This window comes from Apostichopus japonicus, chromosome 5 (genome assembly GCF_037975245.1).
Source record: "Apostichopus japonicus isolate 1M-3 chromosome 5, ASM3797524v1, whole genome shotgun sequence".
NCBI classification, from domain to species: domain Eukaryota; kingdom Metazoa; phylum Echinodermata; class Holothuroidea; order Aspidochirotida; family Stichopodidae; genus Apostichopus; species Apostichopus japonicus.
The window spans coordinates 21,331,173-21,348,084 of NC_092565.1; the positions used below are offsets into that span (position 1 = coordinate 21,331,173).

General features: G+C 35.8%; 1 protein-coding gene across 1 annotated transcript; it reads right to left on the bottom strand.

The window, feature by feature from the left end:
* Positions 1-8,042: 8,042 nt before the first annotated feature.
* On the bottom strand, positions 8,043-16,843 carry LOC139968014 (uncharacterized). The gene is made up of 5 exons (XM_071972290.1): positions 16,633-16,843; positions 14,952-15,026; positions 13,864-14,150; positions 13,030-13,518; positions 8,043-8,314 (listed from the first exon to the last, which is right to left on the bottom strand). The coding sequence occupies exons 3-5, from the start codon at positions 14,146-14,148 to the stop codon at positions 8,300-8,302; spliced, it is 789 nt and encodes a 262-aa protein (XP_071828391.1). The 5' UTR covers positions 14,149-14,150; positions 14,952-15,026; positions 16,633-16,843; the 3' UTR covers positions 8,043-8,299.
* Between the last annotated feature and the right edge of the window lie 69 nt (positions 16,844-16,912).

Consider the following 16,912-nt stretch of genomic DNA (forward strand, 5'->3'; position numbering starts at 1 on the left):
TTGCTCAGACCGACCAAAAGGGTCCGCTTTAAATCAGTCTTCCTTGACAACGTTTTAAAATCAAAAGTTTGAATTCTTATACATCAAATAGAGTATTTATCGAATTAGCCTAGTTGTTTTTCGAGATTCCAAGAGCAACAATCCCCACATTCTACTTTAATTGTGGTAAATTATGGCCACTGGGGTAGTGTATTTTACATTTCAGTGCCTACATGATGACTCATACGGTACAGTGTCTCTTGTGGAAACGGCTGCTTGAAGACGACTGATCCTTTCATTTCAATAACAATTTCCACCTACACAGAGAGTTTGATGTGTAAATAAAGCCTTGTATTGCAGATTCATCTAACATAAGAGAGTGATAGACACATGATATTCAGAAATTACATTTTATTTGAAAAAGTAACCGTAACTTTTTCAAACCAATTAAACGTCCTTTTTGATATAATTCTGTGGAACAAACTCATTAAATGTTACGCTTACGTCAGGCACGTGACAGGGGCGGAGATGGGGAATGCACACCCCCCCCCCTTCAATCTCACACAACATAACAACCCCTTCACCCTCAAATCGCAACTCTTTCACCGGACATGTAACGATGTGCAAGATTTATTCACACTCCGATAAACAATTCATAGATTATAGCTTGTATCTACGAAAAGTTGTGGCCTATTCCACTGTTTGATGAGGGGGATGTGTTGCTCAGCGAGTACAAACTCAAATTACCGGTACACTGAGACGTACATGTTACTGTTGTACCAAATTTGCACATGGAGTGATAGGGTACTGTTGAATTAATAGAAAGACAAAACTACACATTGAATTTACATAAAATAAAACTCATTGTTCAACTATGTAGAACAAGTGGGCAGTAATCCCCTCAAAAATAAAAAATAAATAAATAAAAAATTACTGCGGAAAACGTCTCGGTCACTGCAATAAACTCAAAGATGAACTGTTTTACTCCCAAATTGTGGACGTTTCTAACATAATATTGTAACACAATAGTTATAGAACGTTTACGTAACTTAAAATTTGTGATAGAACGTATTCTGTGATGTATTTTCGTTGAATATTGGGTACAATTGGGTACAATAGTCACACGTTAGTATACCCTGCTGTTTGCATTCACCAGTATAATTGTGTAGAAAGCAATAGGGAACAGAAAGATAGCCCAAGTTCCAATGAAGATCATATGTTTTACTTGCTAAAGGATATTACAAATAGATTTTAATTCCTTTGCAAAATTCCTCTTTTTCTTCCATTTAATACAAAACAAATCAACAACCCAATAAAAAAAACCTTGGTTGTTGTGTAACGTTGAATCGCACACTATTTTTTTGCTGATTTGTTCTATTTTTAAAACGGTATGAACGGGTATCGCTAAGACTGGAAAACGTGGCACAGAGACAAGCAATAGGTCACAGTGAAAGGCAAATTTGGAATGTTATGAACTTAGCGTGAACTTTTTTCCTGTTATACGTATATATATATATATAAATAAATATATATATATATATATATATATATAGGAATAACGGAAAAACTGTTAAACATATATATATATATATATATATATATATATATATATATATATATATAATAGCATTAGTATTGTTCGATACAGGTGACAAACGCCTACATTGGAATAACGACCTTCCTATACCGGTTTCGAACCTCTGGACATACAATCAGCGTCCATAGCCTAGTGGTAAGAGTTTCCGCGTACAAAGCGGGAGGCCCGGGTTCGAATCCCGGTGCAGGCTGGAAGGTTTTCACTGTTCTTGATTTTCCAACTCTTAACGAGATATATATATATATATATATTATATATGCATTGTCAGTTCCTCAATCCCTCCTAAAGTATAAAACCTTTGTTGTTTTAAAGCAACAATATTGTGTTTGTTCGTTTTTCCAAATGAAATTAATTTTTACCATGCAAGCTTATGACCTACATTCTTATGGGATGTTTGTGGAGGATTTGTTCTAAAAATCAATTCAAACCGATATTTGAGACTCACTTGGGGGAGGAGGGGGGAGGGAGGGGCAGGAAGTGCACACATTGAAATTACCACCAAAGTCATCGCCTTTATCATTCTTACACTTTTATCTTCCTATTCAAAGTTTCTTCTCGTTTTGTTTGTTTTCTACTTTTAAAATTCATTTTATTAGAGGATAATACACTGATCGGGAAACTACATCCTTCAACCCACCAACACCACACCCGATCCCGCACCTACGTAGGCTTCTGCTTCATTATAGGTATACAACATCATTACTGAATCTAACATGCTGGGGTCAACAGTCAACACATTTTCATTGGAATTTACTTATAACGGATAAGATTAAAACATTAAACGGCCATTAATTATATAATATTTGGAAGAGATAATTCTTCATATGTACATAGAAAAGTAATTTTTTATTGATGTACTCCGCACATCTTCACAAATGACTCGGTTTATTCTGCAGCGAATATTGGACACTAAATAACTGCCACATAAGAAGGACAATTTTTTTTTTTTTTTATCTCCGATAGTATTCCAAAGGCGTTGACCGTTATTTAATTTTTATTGTCATTTTTGTGATAAAATCAATGGTATTTTATTTATAGTATGAAACAATTTTATAAGCATCTAGGCCTATAAGTTTATTAGCTGTTAAAGCTTCACACCTGACTTTCTCTATGGGGGAATTCTTTCGTCGAAATGTTGGAATCGTAGAGATTTTTAACTTTCTTGGGGATGCTTTCACTCAGTTAACTACTGGTCTGTTCAACCTGGAGTTTTGCCATAAATAACTGGACCCCCTAGGAGCCCGTCAAAACACGTTCCCAAAATGAACGGAAACGCCTTCCAATCCTACGGGAGTCGTTTTCTAACACAAAACGTTGGTTTGAGATCATGCCGACCATATCGTCAGGAACTGAAGCGACCCAAAAAAATTGCAAACAATAGCTCGGCGTGTGTCCGCATTGTTCGCATACCATCTTGCTATTGTCCACCTGGCTCCGCGGAATCCCCCCTACAAAGAACATATCTATGTAATAGTACAAAAGAGGGGAACACGGAAATGTTATTTTGCAGATGACAAGGAAATAAAGCAAACTTGCAAAGATGGTACTTTAACGAACATATAAATCAATCTATATATAAAATTATCCTGTTGTATAAGAAATCAAGCGAGATGTCTCGGGCATAAGGCCGAGCGGGGGAATATTTTGGAGAAAGATAACAATGTGTACTTCAGATCAACTTTCAAGAAGAAGATTCAAGATGTACATTTGAGCACGAATTAAAACAATTTCATGCCAAATTATTTTTGTTTGTCAGGTCTTCACGCTAGCCCGGATCGCATAAACAACAGTCGTGGATCCAGGGTCTTGGGGCAAGAATACCCCTTTCACGAATTCAACCTCACACGAAAAAGCAAAAGTCATTGGAGTTGGCTTCAGCGACCCCAGGAGCCATATCTCCCCCGCCCCCCCCCCCTCCATCCGCCCACCAGCTTGTCATGATGTACCCAGTACGGAAGGCAGTAGTCACCCCATTCATGATACTGTATGGTATATACCATACACAAAATAACGTGTGCATAATAACGACAAAGTTTTCATTTTTTTTCATTTGAAAAGAGACGAAACGAGGTGTTTCGGTTTTTGTTTTACCCTTCTATATATTGCGAACTCTTACATAGCTTTTTATACGTGTAATACAAATCACCACTGGTGTAAATAACAGGTAATAAACAACTGATGGAAAGAATGTAGTTTTTAAATAAACTGGCCGATATTGGACTCACTGGCCCGCCCCACTTACACTCACTGGCACCACCTGATGCAGTTACCATAAAATAATGAAGATTTTATTTTTATCTCATTCATATTCCAGGTTGAAAGTATTTGCTATAGGACAAACAAATGTTAACTGAAATCATCTGAAAACTCCTCCCAACCCTCTACAATCTCTCGATCAAAATTCCTGGTCCTGGTCCAGCTCACCCCTTCCCCGCAAGCATGAAGCAATAACAGTTGCATGCACCAAGTATTTACACAATATCATTCTGTCAACTCTGGCAAAACATAATCAACCTGTTATTATGAAATTATATTCCAAAGGCAAAACACAGTCTGTTTTTTTTTATCGCCAAAAGTATTGAAAACTCATTAATGCGCAAACTATGACGAGGAGTTTTGTACTCATCAAAAATTCTTTATTTTAAGCCTTAATAAGTTAACTCCTAATTACAAGCCCACATATATCATTTGAATAATGTGACGTTCCTCTTTTCAAAGAAGACAATAAAAAAAAATCCAAAAAAGTGCCTTAGGGCCACAAACCTGTGTTCAGTGTCCTTGAAATGAAGGTTATAAAACAAAGGAATAACATAGCAGAAAATTAGGCAGTCACTCTCTTCACATCATTATGTGCAAATATATAGCTAACATTTATTCCTGAATAATTAAGAAAAGACTTGTAAAATGGTTTATCTTTGATGGATTTTGATGGGAGTTGCAGCTATTTTCATGATTTTTAATGCCTATTAGAGTGATTAGGACAATGTTGTTTAAAGGGTGTCCGTAGACCAAGAAAAGATCAGAGATGTTTAGCTCATATTTGTATCACTCCCTAGTGAGTATCAACCATGTCATTTACTGGTGGGATTTTACAACATAGAATTTTTATTCCAAATTGTTCAAATATCCAGGAAGACCAGTCTTCCTATGTGAAATTGTTCAAGTTGCTGTATGAATACGTATATGAATACATGTATGAATGTATGAATACATAGCTGTATGAATAAAAGTACATTTTCTTTAGCAAATCCCTTTAATAATTGTTATTAATGAATGAGAGTTTCATGACATTGTTTATACACTGTGAAATATTTTCACAAACTACTGCCAAAGCAAAAGTCATCTAGTTTATATAATGGAGAAATGGCTAATTTTGAGATCATTTGAGATAACCTGTTGACCCTATGAGCCAATTTTTGCAGCATTAGAGATAACCTGTTGCCCCTTTGAACTTGCTCCGAGGATGAAAAGAATTTGAGGTGCAGTTTATTAGCAAGAATATGAACTCTCTGAAGTAGATTTCATTTCCTGCATGACTGTAGATGTTCTGTTGCAGACCCTATGGAGCCCAGATCCATGGAGCCCCTTCACAATTTAGCTAAAGTGATCTGAATTTAACCAAACTATGTTCACCAAAGGAAATCATAACATTGGAGAATTAACATATCAAAGGTAGCTTTAATTTTGGAGTTATCATGTTTAAAAGGTTTTCAAACTTTGACACTTGTTGATCTCATGTGACCTTTGACCTCTACCAATTGGATTTTTTCACTCTCCAGGCTGGAACTGGATACTAAACTGTATACAGTTCAAGAAAGGTGTACTTCTTGAGTTATCATGTTTACAAGATTTTCAGACTTTTGACTTAAAATGTTTGACCACAAATGACCTTTGACCTCCACCAATTTCAATAAGGTTCTTGTACTCAACAAGCTGGATCTCCATACCATGTATGATGTTCAACAAAGACGCACGTTTTGAGTTATCGTGTCTACAAAGTTTTCAGGCTTTGACCACTGTTGACCCCAAATGACCTTTGAACTTCACAGAAAACAATATGCTCCCATATATTCCCTGTACTCAATAAGACTGACTCACTTACCAGGCATGAAGTTAATGCACCATTAACTTTTAGAGTTACCGTATTTACAAGCAAGTGTCAAATACATACACACTCGCCATCACAATCACATAGATTGCTTCTGCCTGCTTCTGCCTGCAGAAAGCCAGTGAACTTATTGTGATTCCTTGCCAATTGAGATGATAATCCCAAGCTTTCGTCATTGTTCATTAAATTGATCAGCAAGGTTCTTTCACTGACTGTGGACCTACCTACTAAATACGTTAACTTACCATGTTTACAATCTATTTTTAGCAAATATCAACTCAAGCCCTGCCCTCTAATATATGTGCATAATATCACATTGAACATACATTATCATGAACCGGCTATCTACCAACACCTTCACGCAATCACCATCGCATAGATTCCTTGAGCCTTCGGGCAAGGAATAAAAAATCTTGGAGAAAAGTTCGCAACATTTTTACATTAAAAATTTCTTTCTGATTGCATCAAATAACAAAATGAACTTAATATCTTCTCAAGTTTCAAACTTATTTGTTTTTGGCTATTCTTTATAAAAAAAAAAACCCAATAAGAATATCAATTCTTACGTTCTTTACACGCCAGACTAATATCTCTGGGGGTAAAAAGAGACTAACAAGCGACATTCTAACAAATTACAATATTTTCTCTGGGCATAATAGCAATAATTTCTTATTTTTTTAAATTTACATTTAATATTTTTGAAAGACACGTTGTATGAAAAAGCACATCTTAGCATAAACTTTGCATGAACTAATTTGTAGCAACTGTATACAATGCCATAATATGTTAATATTATATATTCATAAAAATTTGAATGATTAAAATGTCAAAGTATTGCAAACACAATGGAAAGAAAAGACATTTTTCATAATTCTGCATATTTTGAATAACTATTTCAGTTTAAAAATAAAAATCTCACAGAATTCCTTTCATTAGTGTTTCCTCCAATGGGCTTCTTTCGAATTTAACGATTCATAAACTAATTATATCGCCTTTCAGAAAAATCTTGCATAAATAGGGCAAATGTTTTGAGGAACTTCCTTGTTTGCCAATTTGACTTTCTACTTTTGTAGATTATGATGCAAAATAATACATTTTGACATTTTTCTAGCATTAATGTGAATTTTCGACACCATTTTCCCCATCCACGACCGCAAGGGGACGGAAGTTTTAGTCTTCCGAAAATAATTTGGTTGTTTCAGGGCATCGTCAAAAGTTTGCCACGATAATGTTTATGACATTACATTGCGTTTAAGCTGTATAAAATATTTACTGTAAATAACGGAAATCACTCTTATTTACTACTTATGGAACACATGTACAAATTTCTTTCTTAGAAAATATATTATAATTAGAGCTGTATATATATTATGTGTCGATATAAAATAATATTTACTGTCATTTACACAAATCACCAAGCTTAACGACGGATTATATGTTGCTATTAATATAAAGTACAAAATGCATGTAATAATAAAGGAATATATGAAGAAAAAATATCACCATTTATATCTGAGGTATCTAATTCTATATTCTCAAGGGTTGCCTGGTGATTGAGCCAACAAAAATGTAAAATACTGTTAGACAACTAAATCCTCATAGCCACTCTCCCCTTACCCCTGCCCCTCCCCCACCCCCAGGCCCCTAATGTCCTGACCAACCATATGTCGTACAGTGAGGGTACTCTATCATTTTATCAACTAAGCAATTATCTTATTCAAGGAAACAAATTTAACTGCTCAAAAAGCTTCGGTTGAAAATTCATTTCGTTTCATGGATAACTAACAAAATTTACCAAAAAAAGGCTTTTTACAAAAACAAAAAGACCAAAAAAAGGAGAAGGACAAATTGCTTTTTATCCCAGATCCACATAAAATGCAACCCTCCCCTGCCACCAATCATGTCATAATAGAATAAATTACAATTGTTTTTATTTTTGTAAATGGCTGACTACAGGCTCCTTTCTGCTACTTTTAGAGAGTTGAGACCACATTCAAGGAAAATGAAGGGTGTCGCTGAGACAAATGAGTATTTTAAATAAACAAAATATGATGTAACTAAACCTACAGACTCTTTGCTATAAATTCTAAAGAAGTTGAAAGCTTTTCCGGTCATTGCTAGCTTATGACATACTCTAACTGAAAGTGGTTTATTTGAGCAAAATAAAGAATTTTTTTTACCAAGACTGGTTTCAGACCAAAGACGAAGACAAAATCTAGTCAAATAGGTTCTTTACTCTTTTTTTCAAATTGTTCATAATTTCAAAGTCGGGTTTCCATTATAGGATTAAATCATTGGTAAGAATAATTGTCGACTGAAATTTTAGCTCGTTGAAAACAAAGAAAAACGACAAAAGTATTGTTCCAAGTTAAAGAGAATTTGTATGTTATTGAAATCAACAAAATGGACAATACTGACACAATTGTATCACAAAAGATTAATAATGCATGCAGTTAATTACAATACTATTTTTGGCTCATTTGCATATATTCACGACATATATGAATATCCATTTTACTCAAGTTACACTTGATAACACATAGACAAGATTCTCCAAATGTTGAAAACATTTTCAGGTGGACACTTCATGTTAAGACTTCCTATACTCAGGTTCATCAGAATTTCCATATCTGTAAGAAGAAAACAGATTGATTACATAAATAAATAATAAATAAAAAATATATATCATAAGGAAATAAAACAAAGGTGACTTGAATATGAAAGCGTAAACTTGGAGTTGAAAAGTTCCCTATCCCCCTCACCTAAAAGAAAAAAACATACAAAAAGGGCCTTAAGATGAGAAGAACCTCAACAGAATGATGGAATATAAACATGATAAAGTTCTTTTTAACTACTTTAATTGTCAATCATTTTTAAGACTGTTACTCACTATATTCTTTTCATCCAGTAAACATATAGGTCATTGACTGAATATGAGCAATGACAGGCAGACATTATAATTTTCTCTTCACTCTCAAGTTATTATCTCATTTCCACCCCTGCCCCTTCTTTCTTAAATTATAAAGTCTAAACAATTTTCAATGCACTTTCTGAAAATAAAATTCCAAGAAAATACCAACAAGTGATTATCCAATTACCCCTCTCCCCTTTCTTTCTTAAATTATAAAGTCTAAAACAATTTGAAAATGCACTTTCTGAAAATAAAATTTCCAAGAAAAAACCCAACAAATACAATATCATTAATGTTTAGATGATTTAATATATCATAGTGGTGATCAGTTATATGGAATTCAATTCAATTCTTAGAACTTTATTTTCAAGACAGTCTTGAATTGGTAAAATGGTTCAATGAATACGGATATTCAGGTGCTTTGGATTTATTTATTTTCAATCTAAACACATCCTTTGATCTAATAGTTCTTAAATTACACATACAACAAACCAATTTGTTTCCTCACACTCAGCGGTGCAAGCATGTATACTTCTGGGGGCAAGGGGGGCTTATTCCCCAGAAAAGAATCTGGGGAGGGGCTCAAAAAAGACCTAGTGTACAGTACTTAAATATACCATGTACAATCAAGAATTCTGCAACATTGTTTCAAAAGAGGCAAACTATAGCACCATTTTGTATCTACAGTAAGTAACATCCAGTTTACCAATATTTGAAAGAGGGGGCAGACACCCCTTCCCTGGATGATCTCAGCCCCTCCCCCATATAATAAGAGACTGTTTGCACCTCTGTTCATCCCCCCCACACCCCCGCTCCACCTTCTCTCCACCTGATAAGGTTGGTAATTAGGTTGCAAAGCATTGATACTACCTAAAAAACATACCCAAACTGAATCAAGCGGAAAATGTGAACCGAGTTGATTGTGCAGTAAAGTTGTGTAATGCAGCATGGTAGTGTAATGCAGTACGGTTGTGTAATGCAGTACGGTTGTGTAATGCAGTATGGTAGTGTTATGCAGTACGGTTGTGTAATGCAGTATGGTAGTGTAATGCAGTATGGTAGTGTAATGCAGTATGGTTGTGTAATGCAGTAAGGTTATGTAATGCAGTATGGTTGTGTAATGCAGTAAGGTTATGTAATGCAGTATGGTAGTGTTATGCAGTACGGTAGTGTTATGCAGTACGGTTGTGTAATGCAGTATGGTAGTGTAATGCAGTACGGTTGTGTAATGCAGTATGGTAGTGTAATGCAGTATGGTTGTGTATAATGCAGTACGGTTGTGTATAATGCAGTACGGTTGTGTAATGCAGTACGGTTGTGTAATGCAGTATGGTAGTGTAATGCAGTACGGTTGTGTAATGCAGTATGGTAGTGTAATGCAGTACGGTTGTGTAATGCAGTATGGTAGTGTTATGCAGTACGGTTGTGTAATGCAGTATGGTAGTGTAATGCAGTATGGTAGTGTAATGCAGTATGGTTGTGTAATGCAGTAAGGTTATGTAATGCAGTATGGTTGTGTAATGCAGTAAGGTTATGTAATGCAGTATGGTAGTGTTATGCAGTACGGTAGTGTTATGCAGTACGGTTGTGTAATGCAGTATGGTAGTGTAATGCAGTACAGTTGTGTAATGCAGTATGGTAGTGTAATGCAGTATGGTTGTGTATAATGCAGTACGGTTGTGTATAATGCAGTACGGTTGTGTAATGCAGTACGGTTGTGTAATGCAGTACGGTTGTGTAATGCAGTATGGTAGTGTAATGCAGTACGGTTGTGTAATGCAGTACGGTTGTGTAATGCAGTACGGTAGTGTTATGCAGTACGGTTGTGTAATGCAGTACGGTTGTGTAATGCAGTATGGTAGTGTAATGCAGTACGGTTGTGTAATGCAGTATGGTAGTGTAATGCAGTACGGTTGTGTAATGCAGTATGGTTGTGTAATGCAGTTCAGTTGTGTAATGCAGTATGGTTGTGTAATGCAGTTCAGTTGTGTAATGCATTATGGTTGTGTAATGCAGTATGGTTGTGTAATGCATTATGGTTGTGTAATGTAGTATGGTTGTGTAATGCAGTATGGTTGTGTAATGCAGTACGGTTGTGTAATGCATTATGGTTGTGTAATGCAGTTCAGTTGTGTAATGCAGTATGGTTGTGTAATGCAGTACGGTTGTGTAATGCAGTATGGTTGTGTAATGCAGTACGGTTGTGTAATGCATTATGGTTGTGTAATGCAGTATGGTTGTGTAATGCAGTATGGTTGTGTAACCTTAGTAATGAATGATGTCATTTGATGTTTACAAACACAAATACTTACAACTAACAAGAATAAACTGAATGTTCTCTTGATGAGACATTTCAGATATTGATTAAAGGAAAGGTTGGTGATGTGCTTGCTTCTGCTATTCTTCTGTCAGAGATGAGGATGAGGTGATCCAGTCAGAGGTAAAACCAAGCTCGATATTCACATAGTTATGACTTAAGAACGCACTCTGACACTTTCACATTTACTTTTGGAGGATAAACAATACCACAATGGTATTACACAAGTGTTCTGAAGGAAACCACCACCACTCTTAAGCAGGAAGCACAGGGAGGGTCGTAAAGTTGTATGCATCCAAAAGTTACAAGCAATTAACAGCAAAAGTAACAACCATAAAAATGTGAAATCAAAATAACAACTGTATTAGTTAATCCCCCCTTGGCTCATAAAAATCTTGCACAAACTAGCAACCAAAATACAATGAAATATTTTCAACAAAATGTTCCACATAGGAAGAAACAGGTGTGTTTTTTTTCTTGAAAAAAAAAAAAAATAATTCTTAGAAAAAAAAAGAGAACATATATGCCATAAAACATACTTCTCTTTGACCTAAATAAAAATAAAGCATGGGTAGTTTGAATGTGTGGGACACTGTACATAGTTTATCTACTGCAGAGTTGTCTCCTGACAGAATTAATTTATGTGTCTCTGTTACTGTAGATCACGGAAACCTCATAAAATATGTCTTTGTGATCTTTAATGCCGTGTACTCAGGCAGACAGTGGAGGTATGGGAGAGTTCGTTCACTCATAATGAGGGCAGCAGAGATGTTTGACTTTTAAAGAACATCATTCCAAGCCAAAGTGTTAACCACTAGATTAACCTATCCAAACCAATTGTCTCTCTCTAGGAGAGAAGGGGAAGGGGAAGGGGAGGGGGGCAAGGTAAAAATGTAAACTTTGTCATCAACAGGGTCAAGGTTAATTTATAATCCAAGATTGGATGTTTGAGAGTATTGTTTGAGGTGGTAGATTGGAGCATTTTATTGAGCATTTCGCTTACCAAATGATTCTTGGTTGATATTGTGGGCTATTTGAAAGAAACTTGGATGCTACATGGATAACCCTGGATTTTCATCAAAGAATTGCTTTCATCAACCAAATGATGAGATAAATATTAAGTTCACCGTGGATCGCTGCATATATATATGTATATATATATGACACTTAAACACAGCATCATGAACATACCTTGCTTGTTTCCATATCTTATACAAATACAGTGCCTTTTTAAGCAATTTTTATTTCAAATAAGTAAATTTCTATATCTTTTTGCAATATTTACCAATTTGTTGATCTCACACCATCAACAATTCCCAACCCTGATCAGTGACATCCCTATGTTCCGACGTCTCTATGTTCCGACAAAAAGAAAACATTCGGAGCAATTTTTTTGTATCCAAAGATTTGTTTGTACCAAGAAAAGTAGTTTTGAGACCCCAATAATTTTTTGACCACATTTTTTTGGTGACTTATTTTTTTTTGGACCAAATTTTTTTTTTTCAGGGAAAAAAAAAAATGTGACCCAAAGTTTGTAATGACCGAAAGTTTGTAATGACCGAAACAGTGCTTGTGAGCCAAAATTTTTTGGGACCAAAATCATTTTTGGCCAAATCTTTGAATAAAATGTGTTTAGAGATAGAGCAAACTATGTTGTAGCCCTACCATTTGGGGGGGGAGGGAATTTTGGTCCAAAAAATGTTGGTCACAAAAATATTTGGGTCTGAAAACTTGTTTTCTTGGTACAAACAATTTTTTGGATAAACAAAATTTGTCCCAAATTTTTTCTTTTTGTCGGAACATAGAGACATCGGAACATAGAGACGTCGGAACATAGAGATGTAACCCCTGATCAAGTCCTGTTAAATCCTTAAAAATTGAAAATATGTTACATATATCTCACTACAAGTTTATGTATTGAAGAAGAGCTTACTGATATAGTAGCATACTCTATTTATTACATAGACCAACTGAGTAAATGCAAATTAGGCTGCAGGAACTACTGTAGATGGACAACTTTGTGCTACTTTCTATGTTGCCTCCTATCCCCATCTCCAGATTAAGTTGTTGCTCTCTAGTATCCCTCAAGCTTGAAAAAAGAACCCCAGCTAACTTACCCTCTTAGAATCCACCCACTTGCCCTCCTGCTTCTCCCACAGCAAGGAGACCACACCTAATTCTCGCAGCATGTGCGCACACAGTGACCTCATCTTGTGCGAAACTAAGGAAAGGTTTCTCAGAGACGGGGCATCCAGATACTCAACTATTCTCCGTTGAACGATGAAGGGAAGCAAATCCATGCTGAACTTCTTCTCCTCCTCGTCGGATGTTTGATGAGAATATGCGAGGTCATCTTCTTGTGAAGAGGCAGAGGAAGACATGGCTGATTCAGCCACGAAAGGTGGATTTTCATACTCGTAGTCCAGTGAAATTTGAACTTGTTGCCATGGTACTACCCACAATGCACTTTGCAGATCAATTTCGTTGTTTTCGTAATGCCATGTTTCTTGATGGCTATCAGAATGGTTGATTGGTGTAGGAGGTGAATCAGCAGCAGAGTTACCGCGGCGTCCACGACTAACAAACAAACCGATGAATTGCACTCCCTTAGAATAAGAAAAACAAGAAAGTTGTAAACGATTAGTAAAAACAAAACGACTTTATTTGATATGTGCTAACATCCAGTGACAACATTTAATGTTCCTGATTGCTTTTAAAAGTTTCACCATTCTGTTTTTTGTTTTGTTTTGTTCAGTAGCAGTAAACATGTTCATTCTAGTCACAGAAATTGAAGAAACAACGCAGTACGAATGTCCAATCTCAACCTCTTTCTTGACTGACGCAAGAATCAGATACAAACAATCCAACCTGATTTTGAACGATACATCGTTCAAATGTTTTTAGTATCCAACTATTACAATGTAAATGATTGAAATGATGTAAATACCTACATCGGAGTAACCTTGATTTTTGGCCGGGCAACTTGGAAAGTGATCTTTCAGCTTCTTGCGGGCCATTCTCTTCTTACATCCGTTCCACTGATTCAGACACAAGACGACTTCATTAGCGCAGAGGTTTTCGTGGTCTAACTGTTTGCATCGATGATATTTGGCGCCGCAACCAGCAGGACACAGGACCATCTGACAGGAGTGGCCAGCATAAGAACGAATGTTGCAACGCATATTAATGCAAATCAAACAATGCTCGTGTAACTCCTCAATTTCCTGTTGGTCCATTTCTGTTCAAAGAGAGGAAAATCAACGATTCATGAACGTAGGTTGACTAAAAGACAAATCTTCTTGCGACTTGTGTCTGGTGCTAAAGCTGGGTACTGCTCTTACTGGGATCAATTGGAAAAGTTAATAGCCTAAAATAATTATAAAATGCCAAATGTAGGTGAAATCTGATATCATAACCCACTATTAAGATCGGTCACCAAATTTTCATATTATTCATGTTTTGTCATTATTTTCCAGCTCCTCTCTCTCATAAGGAATCATTTGTTTGACATCGTTTCCTGAATTCCGTTAGTTGTAATCTCTGAAGCAATGTCCAACATATCTATTACAACTGCCTTTATAACATATTATTCTGTACTTATCAAAACAAACATTTTCTAGAGATGTTTCATCAATTAGCAACTGAGATAGAATGAGTATCATTCAAAAGAACTTACATACTTTATTCCAATGATAGCTCAGCAAAACATATGTTTGAGTGATTAAAATCGAGAACTTTTTAAAAATAAATCTTCATTTCAATGGAATCAAGGATCTGTCCAAACTGTGTTTTGTTTCCAGTCCTTAACAGTGAGACCCTGCCAATATCAGGACTGCTATACAGCAAATTTAAGAAACTTAAAAAGAATTAAAATGGTGACCAAAAAAAGACTTTATTTCTTCTCTTTCAACTTTATTTCTGTTTCCTTCTCTTCCGCCAAACCCTCCACCCCCTCCCCCCCAAAAATTCATTTGATTAAGTTCCTTGTGAAGTACCTGAGGTAAAGTAATTTGGTGTGATTCACCATTGTAATAGTTACCTGCACTCTCTCCTCCTCAGCCAATTTTTGTTACTTGCATAAGATGGTCAACCCTCTTCAATATCAAGAAATGGTCTGTAAAAGAGTGGAGGGAAATACAGCTTGTATTAAGTGACCAGCACTGACCATCCAGTAATCATGACATTTCCAGAAAACGAAACGTTCTGATGCCCAAACATATTCATATAGTGGGAAGGCATACATGTTCAATATTCATGAACTTGTGCACACCAAAATGAAGAGGAATTATATGTATTGACTAATGCGGCAACATTTAAAGGAAGATACGGGGAATCAGTTATCATGTTGACAAAGTCTATTAAGTGACATCATATAAAAACAGAAACATGCATGAATATTAATGAGATTAATGAATATTTTTGAGATTGAAATGTATATTGTAACTGCTCTCAGTTGTGGCTTGCAAAGCCACAGCTTTATGCTCGGTGCTGTGGCCGAGTGGATAAAGTCGTAAGCATTTGAAGAAATGAGACTTTAAATGTCACCATCAAGCATGATTCAGTCTAGGTCAGACCTGTAGCATTGAAAAAGCCTATTCAAATGGTTTTTTCATTGCAATACTACAAAAATAATGCACTTGATTGTATCACAGTTTCTGACTTAACGAGTACCAGACAGTTTCTGGAAAGGTTACTAACAATGTTTCTATAAATCTTTTGATTTGCATCCACCACCTGCATGCTCCCAAGGTTCCTGATGAAAACACATTATTTACAAAATTGTTGTTTATTTATGCAATAAGATACACCATCACACAAAATGTAAGGTCCAGATCAGTAAAAAGTGCTATAAATGTATTATGGATAAGACTCATATCCACATGCAACAGACACCAAAGTTAACCTGCAGGCATCAGTAACATTGGGGCTGGGCCTTAGGCCTACACACTGTAAGCCTTAACTAACGTCAGTATGTCAGTAGCACAATATCAAATGAATAATTATAAAAGGTCTCATGCTATTTGAAAACAATTTTGGATTCAAATCTGAAACTTTTATTCCCATGTCCTTCTGAAGTTTTTCCCTAAGATACAAAGCATAATGTAGGGCTAGTAAGCACTTTATCAGGCAGTAGTTAGACAAGGGATAGGAATGTGTACATGACTATAGAGATAGTGGATTAACTCTGACAAGTCAAGTTTGGCATTTCGATTAGGCTGTTGACTCATATATGCCATTCTATATTCAATGTTATAAAAATTCAAAACCAGCTAGGCTTTGTTGGCCAAGGCTTAGGAGACTAACTAATGACTGCTCTCCTTAAAAGTAGCAGAGGATGTTGCAAAGTCTAAAGTTGGTTTGCATACAGGAATATCGTCAAGCATTGGACCTATGACTATTACTAGCCCAGGCCTTTCAAAAAAAGATAATATTAGTTTCCATTTTTCTAACTTAGACTTGTTAGAATGCACTGCCAAACATCTACTTAGGCCTTAGTTTGTAATAACACTAACATTGAATGAATGAGAAACATTAGTTGCAGGTTACAGAAGTCCAACCCTAGAAGTCAAAACCTGCTTTTACCCGTGATTAACAACTTAAGTAGCCAAACTGAGTTGAGTCCATCTAACTCAGCTAAGCCTAGAGGCCTAAATCATTGCCAATACTAGTAACACTAACATAGGACCAGGTAAAGATTGTGCTTAGTTAAAAAGACGTACGATTTGCGCAGCTATTGAGATGTTACTTTCATATGAATCGAAAGACAAGATGTTTCCATTTCTTGGGTTGGCCGAACACTAAAATTCCGTATGCCAAAGTACGAATTGTTGACGTACGTGACACTGATGGGTCCAATGATTATAAAGTTTGTTTACAATACGAGCTGAATCGAACAGCTGACATAATCAATAGTGAATTACGTAATACTGTGGTTACTGACGTTTCAGAAGATTAGTATATGAAGTAGTAAAAAGAGTACAATTATAAATAAATCAATGA